The sequence below is a fragment of the Rhincodon typus genome, chromosome 6, assembly GCF_021869965.1.
Source record: "Rhincodon typus isolate 14 chromosome 6, sRhiTyp1.1, whole genome shotgun sequence".
Taxonomy (NCBI): domain Eukaryota; kingdom Metazoa; phylum Chordata; class Chondrichthyes; order Orectolobiformes; family Rhincodontidae; genus Rhincodon; species Rhincodon typus.
In genome coordinates, this window is record NC_063337.1 from 44,621,066 (window position 1) to 44,636,548 (window position 15,483).

Consider the following 15,483-nt stretch of genomic DNA (forward strand, 5'->3'; position numbering starts at 1 on the left):
CATCACCTCCGCACAGAGGCCTGTCTTTTGTGCACAGGATATATATAGGCAATTTTCCACATTGTTAGGTAGATAAAATTATTGTAGTTGTACTGAAACAGATTAGCAAGGACCATAGCTATTTCAAGAGCACGTGTCTTCAGTACTTTAGCCTGAATACTATCAGGACCCATAGCTTTTTCAGTATCCAGTGTTTTTGGCCATTTCTAGATTTCATGCAGAGTGAATCAAATCAATGGAAGGCTGTTATCTGTGATGCTGGGTGCGATGGATCACCCCCTTGGCACTTGTGGCTGAAGATGGATGTAAATACTTCAGCACTGTGACTTACTAATTTTTAAAATACTTATTCATACCAGACATTTTTTATATACATCAACATAGGTTCATCAAATAATCCTGACCAAAAGCGTCACCCAAAGACTCCAGAGAAATGTGATCCTACCCTGTCCTTCGATGCAGTTAGTACACTCCGTGGAGAAATTATGTTCTTTAAAGACAGGTATGCAACAATTTTCTGTCATTCATGCATTTATCAGAATTTGAAAATACTCTAAACGTGTTAGAATGGTGTAAAGAAGAAAACATCATTAATCTGATATATTATCGAAATTTTGGCATTGATATTGAGTCTATCAGCATCTGAAAAGTAAAAATGAAGGATAACTTTTTGAGAGTAAATCCTTGATGTTAATAAGATGTGGAGAGACAAGTTTTCCCAGAGTTCTCCTAGCAAGTGCCAACTGAGGACCAAATATTCATGCCTGTAGCCATTTGTGTGACTTATACACATTTGACAGGATTTCATGACAGGGCCTTAATATTGGATTTTATTTTGTTCCCTCATGGGAAGTGGCATTTGCCGTCTGGGCCAGAATTTATTGCCCATCCCTAGTTGCTCTTGAGAAGGTGGTAACAAACTGCCTTATTGAACCACTGCAGTCATTGTGCTGACCCACAATGCCCTGAGGGAGGGAATTCCAGGGTTTTGACCCCGTGACAGTAAAGAAATGCATTTCCAAGTCAAGATGGTGAGTGGCCTCAAGGGGAACTTACAGGCAGTGGTGTTCCCATATATCTGCTGCCCTGTTGATATAGATGACAGTGGTCATGAGTTTTGAAGGTGTTGTCTAAGAATTTAGGAGGTTTGAAGGGACTAGGAGTGGGATGGGGGGTAATTTGAGACAGGGAACAGGGTAGACGGGGATAGAATCAGCCATTTGATTGTAACTGGTGATACCTGCAGTTATGATCCTGGTCGCGGACCAGAGGATTTTGCAGAAAGAAAATTCAAGGGCATTACTTTACCTTTTGACAGACTCTATCTTCACAAAGTTTTTGGCACATAGGAACATATAATGTTTTGAGCCTGTTCCACATTCGGTTAGCTTATGTCTGAACTTTGTCCCATCTAATAAACTTGGTCCCTAAATTTTATTGCCTAACAAGAATCTGGTTTGGAATTTTCAATAGGCCTCACCTGAAACCTTTTTGGAGGAGACAGTTCTAGTTTATACTTACCCTTTATGTGAAGTGCTTTTTGACATCATCTGTAAATGGCCACCTTTGTTTGAATATTACATCCCCTTTTCTATATTCCCCCACCAGAAGAAATATTTTTTATTTAACTATCAAAATAACTTACTAAATAATCTTAATCTTCAACTAAATAACCTCTTATCTTGTATATATAAAAGAAGCTGTATCTAGACAACTTGTTCTCATAATTTAACTCTTACCTCCAGTATCACTGTGGTGCTGCACTCCTTGCAAAGTCAGTATATCCTTCCTGAGTTGAAGTGCCCAAAACCAATTTTTTTTTAAACATAGTATTACTCCCAGCCTTTCGAATTCCAATTCCACAAGATAGGGATCCATAAGTCATTAGAATTTCTCATAACTGATTATTAGCTTTTGTACCTAGCCCTGAATCTCTTTTCTTATCCACTTGGAAAAAATTTTGATCTATTGTTCAGGCACGCAAAGAGGATTACTTCACACTTCTTCTATTGAATTCAATTTACCACAGTTTATCTATCAATATCCCTTTGTAACTTACTGCTTTCTTAAAAAAAAATTAACCTGTTCAGAGGTGTTACTATATCCCTCTGGAGCAGGTGGGATTTGAACCCAGGTCTCTTAACTCAAGAGTTAAGGAAACTACAAAAATACCACAAGGGCCCTTCTTGCTCCCTTGTATACTGATTATTGTTCCTCCTGATTTGGTGACATCAGTAAACTAGCATATACAGCTCTCTATTTATTTATGTCATTTATAAATATGGTGAAATACTAAGATTCCATTACAGATCCCTGAGGCCACCTCTATTCACATCTTTCTAGTTAGAGAATGCAACCTATTGCTCTACTCTGACTCCTACCTCCTGAGTGATTCCCTATCCATGTTGACTCTAATTTAATATGCTTTCATTTTTGCTCTCTCAGCTTACAGTCTGCTGGGGATGCACTGTTAACTTTCTAAGGAACACCTTTATCTAAATGCACAAAGTTACATGAAGAATAAAGTGAGCTGGTAGGACCAGGATTGTTCCATTTCACATCATTTATCTGATTTTCTGGAACTGACCTCATGCAGAAATCATGAAACATTGATTATCCTCCTCCACTTACTCCTTGCTTTCAGTTTTCTCAAGAAAATATAACTTCTACTCTGAGCATGTTACCTCATTGGTTCACTCCTCAGGTGCTGTTGTGTATGTTACACATTTTCTGCTTTAATTTTCATTCTTTTGCCGTAAACTAGGCAATGATTACATTTACAGGAATAAAGAAAATGTATTGTTGCTAAAACAGTGTTCAAGAACTGTGGTGCTGGCTTTTAAGAGAAGAGATCAATTGTCAACTTTGAATCACAACTATTAAAACACAGCAGCCAATCAACTTAATATTACAGGACATCCTTCAATTTCTAGACTGCTGCACTGTTTAGTATTCAATATCAACTTAACCAAACGACAATAATGAGAAGAATTGGAAAGCACTAATGTTCTGAATTTCCATTTAGGTTTGTTTGGCGTGTTGTCCCACAAATGCCAGGTGCAATTCTAATGCGGATAACATCTGTATGGCCGAATCTTCCCATAAACATTGATGCTTCATACGAAAACTTTTTTGAGGGAACTACACTATTTTTCAAAGGTTAGAAATCTTTCCTAAGTCATCTGTGCTGTGCTTTAATGGTATTGGGAGTTTTGGATGCATGACTTTGTAATTATTCCTACTTAATTTAAGAGATGTTGATGCTAGAGATTGGAACACAAACTACATAGCGCCATTTAAGGTCAGGTAGGAGATGAACTTTGATGAACCAAATTAATTTTCTCATCAGTGACTGTTCTTATGTGCATAATATTCCCACAGTCTCAAAACAACAGTTTTTCACTCACTAGTGAGTCCAAATGGACCACTAGATGCCCTTTCCAGATAATTCAACATCAGTTTGGTTTTATGGACTCATTGTCAGTAAAAATTACATTAAGATTCACAAATTTATTTTAATCATACCAAAGTTATACTATGATTTCTTATTAAATTTATGACCATTGCAATATGACATTGTATTAGAGTGTTTTGATTGATTTACTGAAGATTAAAAGCTGTGGCTCAGTATCAGTTTAGAGTGGATTCGGACTGAGGCAACAAGAAGTAAGGATAATATTCAAACTAACTCACTACCTTAGCCCTTCACAATCACACAACTTTCTGAGTTTTTGAGTTCGGAGTTATTTCGGATAGACGTGTTAACAGTCCTGTACTTACATAGAATCCCAGATTGTTACAGTATAGAATGTGGCAATTAGCTGATCAAGTCTGTTGTTCTGGCTCACTTCAGCTTGCTTCCACTCTCCTGTAAACCCCTCAAAAATTTTAGCATTCTTCCTGGTTCTATTCTAAAATAATGTATTGATTCTGCATCAACAGAGATTGTAGCAGAGAATTTCAAATTCTACAAGTATTCCATAAAGATTTTTTTTCTAATTTTCCCTTGAACTGTTTTTGTGACTAACTTAAATTTGGGTACTCTTGTTTCTATCTTTCTAACCAATGGAAACAATCTGCTGTTAATTTAATTCCTCATATATTTTCAACACTATCATATTGCTTTTGTATTCTATGCCTGTAATAAAACCATTTTTAATGGTCTCAGAACCAAATTTATGTGAATATGTTTAAATCTAAATGAAAATTAAATGCATACACAAGGGCAGAAGTTTAGAAATAAATGTTAAAATTGCTACTTTCATTAAGAAACTTTAGTTATCCATAAGGCATTGGTTAATATTCTGTTATATTCCTACCTTGAGCATTTTTGATTGTGGAGACCCAATAGGAGTCAAGAGGTGAGACAGTCCTCATTGATGTCCCAGCCTTTGCACTGTTTTTGTAGCCATAATATTGATAAATTAAGTTGCTGCTCAAAGGTGACTTGAGGATATTAATGGTAGGGCACTTAATGATCATGGTGCCAATGGAATTTGATGGTGGTAATGAAGTTTGACTTACATACATGTCATCATATTGGTACTTCATTGTAAGAACAGCCTGGTTTTGTTCCTCTGAATTCTTTATTGAACCTGGGTATGATGTATATATGGAGTTGGGCCAGAATGTGGTACATAATCTAGCTGCAGACAGCTCAAGTACTTGACAATCTCCAATATTTGATGACTAGATCTTAACATTGGTGTATTTCTGGTAGTGTCAAAGACATCACGGAGGGAATCTTCACTCTAAAGTGAATTTTATTTTCACATGGATTCCTTGGGAGTTGCTCATATAGATTCTATTCATATAGATGTATCAGCAACAAACTCTTGTTTTGATGTAATTACTATGTGATGCATATCCAAACCACCAACCATGTCCTTTAATACTTGGTTAACTCATTTAGTGTCAGCGTTATCAAGCCTCTATTTTTGTTGGAATTGAAATTCCCACCCGGATTATATTTTTGCTCTTGTTTTCATCAGTTCTTCCTTTAAGTAGTGCTTAACATGGAAAAGTACTGACATTTCAAAGTAAGGATTATGACAAGTGATAATTGGCAGAAGTTTCCTTGATCTTGTTTGACCTGAAACCACAGAGCTTCCCATGGAAAGTGTGTGTCATTCCACCATTCCTACAAACAAGTATCTCAGTTTATTTTTCATGACATCAATAAACATATATAACATGCTTAAACCTTATTAGTTTAAATCTCAAGATTAAGAACTCTGCATGCTCATTTTTTGCTTGAGATGTATAATTATTTTCATGATTTATTTATAGAAACTATTTCAATTATTTTAATTATACAGGAGATCAATACTGGGCTGTCAATGGCTACAGCATTTTACCTGGATACCCTAAGACTATTGATAGTTTGGGTTTTCCCCCAACTGTGAAGAAAATTGATGCAGCAGTACAAATTCGTCAGGTTGGAAAAACATTCTTCTTTGTGGGAAACAAATGTTGGAGGTATGACTGTTCCACTGAAATTTCTATCAAGTATTCTCTCTAAAACTAATAATGATTCTAAAAATAATTGTGTCCTTTTTGTGTAGTTACAACAATGCTACAAAAGAAATGGATCAGGGCTATCCAAAATTGATAGAAAATGAATGGCATGGCATTGGTAACCAAGTGGATGCTGCTTTTGAACAGAATGGTACATTTTTATTTAAGATACAGTGTTCTTTTTGATTAGCAATTCTAATGAGTGCAAATGAATAATTATGTTAGATTCCATCATCCGTGATTTACCAGAACAGGGAAATATTTCACTTAGGAATAAAAATATTTTAGTCTTCCTTTCTGTCATGCATAATAACAAAGACTCATGAGTATATAGTGAACGATATAGAAGAAAAAATCAGGAGATCTTTTTACTTGTTTTATTGATATTAAAGGAAATTTTGCCGCATATTAGCTAGAATTAATAACCTCAGCAAATGTGCTCCTTCAAACACTGTACAATTCTATGAGGTGGATACTCAACTTGCTGCCTAGTTGTAAAACACATGTTGCAGATAAGCATATCATTGTAGATGGCACAAAATTTAATTTCTATTGGAAAGCAAAAATAGACCATTTCTGTAACGAAAGGTTGTCCCCATTGCCACTTCCACAACTGGGCAACATGTTGAATAGCTATGCCTATGTCACACCAATTCCATGGAATCACAACTTTAAAATAATTCATCAACATTTTGAACTGCTCCAAAGCCTTTTAAAAAAAGAACAATAGGCAGGATCTATAACTGCCACAATTTGTATGCTATTTGTAAACACTGTTCCCTCTAAAATCTGTTTGCTGTGTGTAGCCAACTTCAGATTGATGCATGGCCGTGCCTGCATGCATCTTAAAAGAGTGTTGCTTCAGTAGACTTTCCATGTACATTGTGTGGCACATTCGGGTTGTATGGCAAAGCATTCAGGAAGCTTGAGGGGAACATTGATTATAAACCCGGCCAGCATAATCAGTCCATGAGTCCACAATTCTTCTCAAGTCCACTTGTGATATATCACATCTGATATGCCTGTATCTCACACATAGCAACAATCACACAGATATGCTTCTGTAAAGCTGTTTAAGACATAATAGTGGACAAAACCATTTGTAGCACATATGATTTCTTTTCAGTCAATTTCTGGTTACATTTGTGAGCATTAGCTTCTTAAATGATTCATTTTATTTTTCCAGGTTTCATTAATTTCTTCAGTGGATATACAATGTTTTGTTACGACTACTACAACCAAAGGGTCAATAATATTGAATATGCAAATTCAGCAGTTTGCAAGTAATAAATATATTTGTGCCATTTAATGAAAACTTCAAAATTGTGTAGAAGATTCAAGAATTCAAGAAGATTCAAGAATATTCGTGTCATTGAATTTTGCCATTTTAACCCTGTTCAAACTTCTGGGCTTGCATTCTACTTTGAGTTTCACCTGTAATAACTTGATTCATTAGAACTGCTGAGTAATTTCAAGGGCTACTTTCATTTTTGTCACTCTACTTTTATTTGCTATTCTCCAATGACTGCTGTAACAATTTAAGAAAATTAAATATCTTACGCATTTAATGCATCAAAATGTCATTATTTCTGCCTTATTAAAATTTCCCAGTAATTCTCAACCCTTCAGCCAAAACACACTAATGTCAGTGAGAACAGAATGTCAAATGCCTTTACTTATTAAATGTGTGTCATAATTTTAAATTTTTACACTGGATAATTTTCCAATTTACATTATTTGTGGATTGTGCCGTTCGCTCTCTAATTTCTAGCTAACTTGTCCAGAGATCAAATGGAAAACACTGGGAAATGACCTTGTGCAACAGTCAATTTATGCAGAACAAGTTCCCATAAATGAAAACGAAATAAACGACCAGATCTGTTTTTACATCTTGGTAAACAAGTAAATGTTGACCAGGATATCAGAAAAGATCACCTATCTGGAATCCATTTTCTCCCCCTTGGTCCAGGAACTCCCTACCTATGTCCGTGACACCACCCACGCCCTCCACCTCCTCCAGAACTTCCAATTCCCCGGTCCCCAACACCTCATCTTTACCATGGACGTCCAGTCCCTAAACACCTGCATTCCCCATACAGATGGCCTAAAGGCCCTCCGCTTCTTCCTATCCCGCAGGCCCGACCAGTCCCCCTCCACTGACACACTCATCCGCTTAGCCGAACTCGTCCTCCCCCTCAACAATTTCTCTTTCAATTCCTCCCACTTCCTACAGACAAAGGGGGTGGCCATGGGTTCCCGCATGGGCCCAAGCTATGCCTGCCTCTTTGTAGGTTACGTGGAACAATCCCTCTTCCGTACCTACACTGGCCCTAAATCCCACCTCTTCCTCTGTTACATTGATGACTGTATCGGCGCCGCCTCGTGCTCCCACGAGGAGCTCGAACAGTTCATCCACTTCACCAACACCTTCCACCCCAACCTTAAGTTCACCTGGACCATCTCTAATACCTCTCTCTCCTTCCTGGACCTCTCCATCTCCGGCAACCACCTAGAAACCAATATCCATTTCAAGCCCACCGACTCCCACAGCTACCGAGAATACACCTCCTCCCACCCACCTTCCTGCAAAAATGCCATCCCCTATTCCCAATTCCTTTGCCTCCGCCGCATCTGCTCCCAGGATGAGGCATTCCACTCCCGTACATCTCAGATGTCCTCGTTTTTCAAGGACCGCAACTTCCCCCCTCAGTGGTTGAGAACACCCTCGACCGTGTCTCCCGCATTTCCCGCAACTCATCCCTCACACCCCCTCCCCGCAATAACAACAAAAACAGAATCCCCCTCGTCCTCACGTACCACCCCACCAACCTCCGGATCCAACACATCATCCTCCGACACTTCCACCATCTGCAATCCGACCCCACCACCAAAGAATTTTTCCCTCCCCACCCTTATCTGCTTTCCGGAGGGACCACTCTCTCCGTGACTCCCTTGTCCGCTCCACACTCCCCTCCAGCCCCACCTCACCCGGCACTTTTCTCTGCAACCGCAGGAAGTGCTACACCTGCCCCTACACCTCCCCCCTCACCCCCATCCCAGGCCCCAAGAAGACTTTCCACATCAAGCAGATGTTCACCTGCGCATCTGCTAATGTGGTATACTGCATCCGCTGTTCCCGTTGTGGCCTCCTCTACATCGGGGAAACCAAGCGGAGGCTTGGGGAATGCTTTGCAGAACACCTACGCTCGGTTCGCACTAAACAACTGCACCTCCCAGTCACGAACCATTTCAACTCCCCCTCTCATGCCACAGACGACATGTCCATCCTGGGCCTCCTGCAGTGCCACAATGATGCTACCCGAAGGTTGCAGGAACAACAACTCATATTCCGCTTGGGAACCCTGCAGCCCAATGGTATCAATGTGGACTTCACAAGCTTCAAAATCTCCCCTCCCCCTACTGCATCCCAAAACCAACCCAGCTCGTCCCCACCTCCCTAACCTGTCCTTCCTCCCACTTATCCCCTCCTCCCACCTCAAGCCCCACCCCCATCTCCTACCTACTAACCTCATCCCGCCCCCTTGACCTGTCCATCCTCCCTGGGCTGACCTATCTCCTCCCTACCTCCCCACCTACACTCACCTTTACTGGTTCCATCCCCACCTCTTTGGCCGGTCTGTCTCCTCTCCACCTATCTTCTCCTCTATCCATCTTCTATCCGCCTCCCCCTCTCTCCCTATTTATTTCAGAACCCCCTTCCCTTCCCCCATTTCTGAAGAAGGGTCTAGGCCCGAAACGTCAGCCTTCCTGCTCCTCTGATGCTGTTTGGCCTGCTGTGTTCATCCAGCTCTACACCTTGTTATATCAGAAAAGATACACTGCTTTTCTTCCAGCAGTGCCATGGAATCTTTCACATTCACTTGAGAAGGCAAATGGGATCTCAATTTAATGTCCCACCTGAAGATGTCATCTCTGATTCGCACCACTCCCTCATCACAGCACAGAAGTACCTCCCTAGTTTATGTTCAAGTGTCTGAAGTCAAGCTTAACCTCTGACTCTGTGACTCAGATGTGAGAGCGCTTCACTGTTGAGACCAGGCTGTCAGTATTGCCTGAAAGGTGACTCATTTGTAATCACCAGTTTGTCTTCCCTAACATCCTTCACCTCTCACTTTATAAACCCTTCAAAACCAAACATTGACATCTTTTCCCATTGTGGCTTTGCATCTCATTTATTCATTAATTTGTACATATTTTTGAAAAGTGCTTCGGGATTGCTTTTCAGATCAAAAATGTTTAATGCATGCAAGAATTTGAAGTATTTGCAAAAAGAACAATCATCTTATTTATTCACATAGAATCACATAGAATTCCCACAGTGTGGAAACAGGCCCTTTGCCCAAACAAGTCCACACCAACCCTTGGAGCATCCCACCCAGACCCATCCCCTTATAACCCACCTAAGCTACACACCCTTGAACACCACGGGCAATTTACGTAAACAACAATCCTGTTAAATCATTTGGAATGACAATACTACATTTCTGCCCCACAAATTAAACAAAAAGTATTAGAAATTGTCACAGCAGCTGTAGTTGCAAATGAAGAAGTTAATAATTGTAGCTTTATCAGGCCTTTTTTTTAAGATCTGTATGGAACAGTATGACCATGTTAATCTACGTGATATGTTACTGCTCCCCAGTGACACATAATGAATTGGAAGGATTCAGGCATGCCATCAAAAGGAGCTATTGAATGAGGTTTGGTATATGCACTTTCTCAAAGGTATGACTGAAGACTACCCATCCATTTGCACTTCCTACCAGCTGGAAATGGGGGTCTTATCAGATGTTTGGGATTAGCATGTGGTCATAAAACCATACAGCACCAAAAGAGAATATTCAAAAGTCTACAGAAATCCGAAACAAATCCTATGCCCTGAGCCTGTAAAATGGTGGGAGGTGCAGTACTTGGTGTCTTCCTGTCACCCTACCATCTTAGTCATGGTTTTTATTATTCCTTCACAGGATGAGGGCATCACTGACTATGCCAGCATTTATTGCTTATCCCTAAGTGCTTTTGTCTGGAGACACATGCAGGCCAGACCACGTAAGGATTGCAGTTTCCTTCCCAAAAGAACTTTAGAGAATCAGATAATTTTTTCCTGACAAATGACAATGGATTCATGGTCATCGTTAGACTCTTAATTCCAGATTTAAACAAAAATTGAATTCAACCTCTACCATGGCCACATTCAAATCTCAGTCCCCAGAACATAACCTGCGTCCCTGGATTAACAGTCCCTATATGGTCATAGGGTCATGGATATCTACAGCACAAAAAAGGGGCCTTCAGTCCATCAAATCCCCACTGGTTAAAAACAGCCACCTAACTATTCTATTCCCATTTTCCAGTACTTGGCCCATAGCTTTGTACATCTTCATATATCTTCATTGTCTGAAGTGCTGCTGGTGGGTCTTTCATGCAGCTGCCTCTTTCCTTTTTGCTGTTGGCCAGTGGGGTCTCTGCGTGTTTTTTTTATTTTTAGGTTCATCCATACCTCTGTCCACTCTCCTGACTTCTTTGTTGGCTCCCCTCCCATTGGCTCTGACTTCTCAGGTAGAGGTTGAGTTGGTTGGTGCCTGGCTATATTGTCCTCCTTTCTTTCTTCACCGGCCTCTCCTTTCTTCTGGGTGACCCTTGTTTCAATGCTCTTGCTGGAGGGTGGCTCCTGTCCATCCTTTGGCAGTCCACGGCTCACGTTGCCACTGCCGGTCATTTGATCATATTTGGCCTCCCTGTCTTAGGCAGGCCTTGCAGAGGTGGCCTGTTTCCTCTCCGAGGTTGCAGCTCTTGAACTCATTACAGTCCTTCGTCAAGCGCCCCTCCTTGACCAAACAGCATCACTCACTGAGTTGACGGTCTCCCAGGTGCCAATGTTTGTCTCTGTATGTGTCCAGGGGAACAGACCGTGGAGCACGGAGTCCTACTATTGAAAGCATGCTGTTTTTTGTAACCACATAGCTTAGTGTAACCCAGATTCTTATGTGCTCGTGAATATAAAGTTTGTGCATTACCTTAACTTTAATAAAGATTTTTTGGATTCTTCAATTTCACATTGTCCATATCCTAGTTTCTTATTTTATAACAGATGACACAAATAGTGATGCATTAGGTTAAGTACACTGTTGCAGGCAAAAAAAAACACATATGGTTAGCAGCAGTGCCTTTTACACAAAAAAAACTGAAGACTCCAAGATCTGGATGGTAGACATTTCTAAAACAACTTGAAAACTATGCAAACAAAAAGACATCAGGGTATTTGGCCAATCAGCAGCATCAGTTTCTGGGGCACAGACAGCCTAGGTCCACATATAGGATATTGACCAGCCAGAAAACAGCTAATTTATTTTTGATTAAAATCTAAGCTCCTTCAAGATACAAGGGATTTTTCAGTGTCTTCAAAAAGGCTGAAGTTACTAGCAAAAGTAAAGGTTACACGGTAAATATTCTACTCCCATTAAAACAAAAATCTAAGTGCAAATCTTACAGGGGCCTGAAAATGTACTATGGCGAAATTTGTGGCAGAATGGTGTGTGAAGTCCAACAAGACCTATCTCGACATTGGGAGTAATTCGCTGTATCTTTTATGCATCTGTCAGTAGTGAGTTGTCAATTAAGGGGGATTATAGAATATAAATCATCTTATTAATGCCTCATTAATATTCATCTTCCTATCTTACTAAATGATCCACTCAAGCTAGATTAAGTATTCTCAAAATTGAAGTGAGGTAAATTTGATAAGAAACATTAAAAGATGTTATCCTTGCAGTGGGAAGCCTTCCATAAAACTTGACATACCTGACACTTAGCAAGACAAGTAAGATTCTGGTCTGTTTTAAGAAAATATCCCTTCAATGGTTTTGACATGATGGCTCTGAAACACTCCTCGAGAAAAAAAGCTCAAAATACACTCAAATAGTAGGATATTTTTTACACTAAGAAAGCTTACTTGTGTCCAGAGGTCAGTCAGTCTTGCCATTTTCTTTCTCCAAATTGATGTGAAAGCAGAGGAAAGCCCACATGACATTACCATTCCACATTTAAATACATACACATGAACAAAGAGCATCGGTAGAACATTTGGCACTTGAAGCCTTTTCCACAATTTAAATAAATCACGACTGATTTGAAATTTACCTCAACTCCACATTACCACCTACTCCTGATAAACTTTCACCCTCTTGCTTAGCAAGAATTTATCCATCTCTAACTTAAAATATTCAAGGGTTCTGCTTCTACCACCTTTCAGGGAGAGAGCACCAAAGACTCACAAGTCTTTGAGAGAAAAATTTCACCTCATCTATTTTAAATCAGTGACCCTTGATTTTTAAACACTGAGCCTTAGTTGTTGAGTCTTCCACAAGAGAACACATTCTCTCCACAACTAACCTGTCAAAAACCCTCAGGAACTTACATGTTTCAAGCAAGTGGTCTTTTACAGTTCTAGACTCCAACAGACACAAGCCAAGCCTGTCCAACCTACCTTTACGACAATGCTCCTATTCCAGGTATTAGTCTGGTAAACCTTTCTCAACTGCTTCCAACACATTTACATTCTTCCTTAGATAAAGTGACCAATACTGTACACCATACTCCAGATGTGGTCTCAGCAGTGCCTTGTATAACAGAAGCCTAACCTCCTTACTTTTATATTCAATTTGTCTCTAATAAATTGTAAAATTTTATTAGCTTTTCTATCAAATTGCTGTGCCTGCATTCTAACTTGTTGTATTACAGCACTTAGACACCTACACCCTTTCAAATCTCAGAGCTCTGTAATCTCTTGCCATTTAGATAAAATGCTTCTTTATTATTTTCCCTGCCAAAGTGGATGATTTCACATTTTCCACATTATGCTCCATTTGCCACATCTTTGCCTACTCACTTAATCTACTTATAGCTTCTCTTAACCTCCTTATGTCCTCTTCAGAACTTATCTCTCCCCATCCCATCTTTGGCGCCACCAGTAAATTTGGCAACCAGACCTGCCATCCTTTCATCAATATGTTTTATATAAATTGTAAACAGGTCTCAACATTGATCCAATGGTGCACTAAACTTGCAGGAACACCTACTCACACAGGTAATACCTCATTCTGGATGTACCTTCTCCCAACTGCTTGTCTGAAATGTACTGATTGTTGCATTCTTAGACACAAAGAAACTCTACGAGCTCCACCCACTTGTAGAGGCTGAAGGGGAGATGGAAAACCTTTCAAAAGAAGCTAACCTGCCTTAGAGAAATGATAAAGGCGTGATCCACCATTTGTTTAATAGAAAGCTGATTCATACAATTCATTTAATTTTGCCAACCTAAAATGATCCATTTAAGCTCTCTGTTTCCTGTTAGCAAGCCAATCTTTGGCAACAGCATGGTGACACCATGGTTAACACTGCTGTCTCATAGCACCAAGGACCTGGGTTTGATTCCAGCCTTGGGCAACCTTCTGTGTGGAGTTTGCACGTTCTCCCTGTGTCTCCTGTAGAATGTGGGAGGTAAGGGTCACCACTAGTGTCCCCACTGACTTCATCTGCAGGAAGTGCACCCAACTCCAGCTCCTCAGAAACCGAGTTAGGGAACTGGAGCTGGAGCTGGATGAACTTCGGATCATTCGGGAGGCTGAGGGGGTAATTGAGAGGAGTTACACGGAGGTAGTCACACCTCAGGTACAGGGAAAAGGTAGATGGGTTACAGTCAGGGGATGGAAAGGGAACAGACAGACAGTGCAGGGATCCCCTGTGGCCGTTCCCCTCAATAACATGTATACCGTTTTGGATACTGTTGGGGGGGATGACTTACCAGGGGTAAGCCATGGGGTACAGGTCTCTGGCACAGAGTCTGTCCCTGTTGCTCAGAAGGGAAGTGGGGAGAGGAGGAGAGCATTAGTCATTGGGGACTCCATAGTTAGGGGGACAGATAGGAGATTCTGTGGGAACGAGAGAGACTCGCGGTTGGTGTGTTGCCTCCCAGATGCCAGGGTCCGTGATGTCTCGGATCGTGTTTTCAGGATCCTTAAGGGGGAGGGGGAGCAGCCCCAAGTTGTGGTCCACATAGGCACCAACGACATAGGTAGGAAAAGGGATGGGGATGTAAGGCAAAAATTCAAGGAGCTAGGGTGGAAGCTTAGAGCTAGAACAAACAGAGTTGTTATCTCTGGTTTGTTACCCGTGCCACGTGCTAGCAAGGCGAGGAATAGGGAGAGAGAGCAGTTGAACACGTGGCTACAGGCATGGTGCAGGAGGGAGGGATTCAGATACCTGGATAATTGGGGCTTATTCTGGGGTAGGTGGGACCTCTACAAACGGGATGGTCTACACCTGAACCAGAGGGGTACCAATATCCTGGGGGGGAGATTTGCTAATGCTCTTCGGGAAGGTTTAAACTAATTCAGCAGGGGGATGGGAACCTGAATTGTAGCTCCAGTGTACAGGAGGTTGAGAACAGTGAGGTCATGAATAAGGTTTCAAGGTCGCAGGAGTGTACCTGCAGGCAGGAAGGTGGTTTGAAGTGTGTCTATTTCAACGCCAGGAGCATCCGGAATAAGGTGGGTGAACTTGCAGCATGAGTTGTTACCTGGGACTTCGATGTTGTGGTCATTTCGGAGACATGGATAGAGCAGGGACAGAAATGGTTGTTGCAGGTTCCGGGGTTTAGATGTTTCAGTAAGATCAGGGAAGGTGGTAAAAGAGGGGGAGGTGTGGCATTGTTAGTCAAGGACAGTATTACTGTGGCAGAAAGGACGTTTGATGAGGACTCATCTACTGAGGTAGTAAGAGCTGAGGTTAGAAACAGGAAAGGAGAGGTCACCCTGTTGGGAGTTTTCTATAGGCCTCCGAAAAGTTCCAGAGATGTAGAGGAAAGGATTGCAAACATGATTCTGGATAGGAGTGAAAGTAACAGGGTAGTTCTAATGGGGGACTTTAACTTTCCAAATATTGACT

At 40.8% G+C, this 15,483-nt stretch overlaps 1 protein-coding gene across 2 annotated transcripts in view; it reads left to right on the forward strand.

Moving 5' to 3' along the window:
- Positions 1-7,085, forward strand: part of LOC109928526 (collagenase 3-like) — a 12,112-nt gene extending 5,027 nt beyond the window's left edge. The window contains exons 6-10 of one of the 2 annotated variants that reach the window (XM_020528479.2): positions 385-502; positions 3,026-3,159; positions 5,319-5,478; positions 5,565-5,668; positions 6,704-7,085. In XM_020528479.2, the coding sequence (XP_020384068.1) occupies positions 385-502; positions 3,026-3,159; positions 5,319-5,478; positions 5,565-5,668; positions 6,704-6,804 (617 nt within the window). In that variant the 3' untranslated portion in view covers positions 6,805-7,085. The remainder of the gene's footprint in view (positions 1-384; positions 503-3,025; positions 3,160-5,318; positions 5,479-5,564; positions 5,669-6,703) is intronic. The other variant, XM_048598128.1, reaches the window with a different exon arrangement.
- Positions 7,086-15,483: the final 8,398 nt, after the last annotated feature.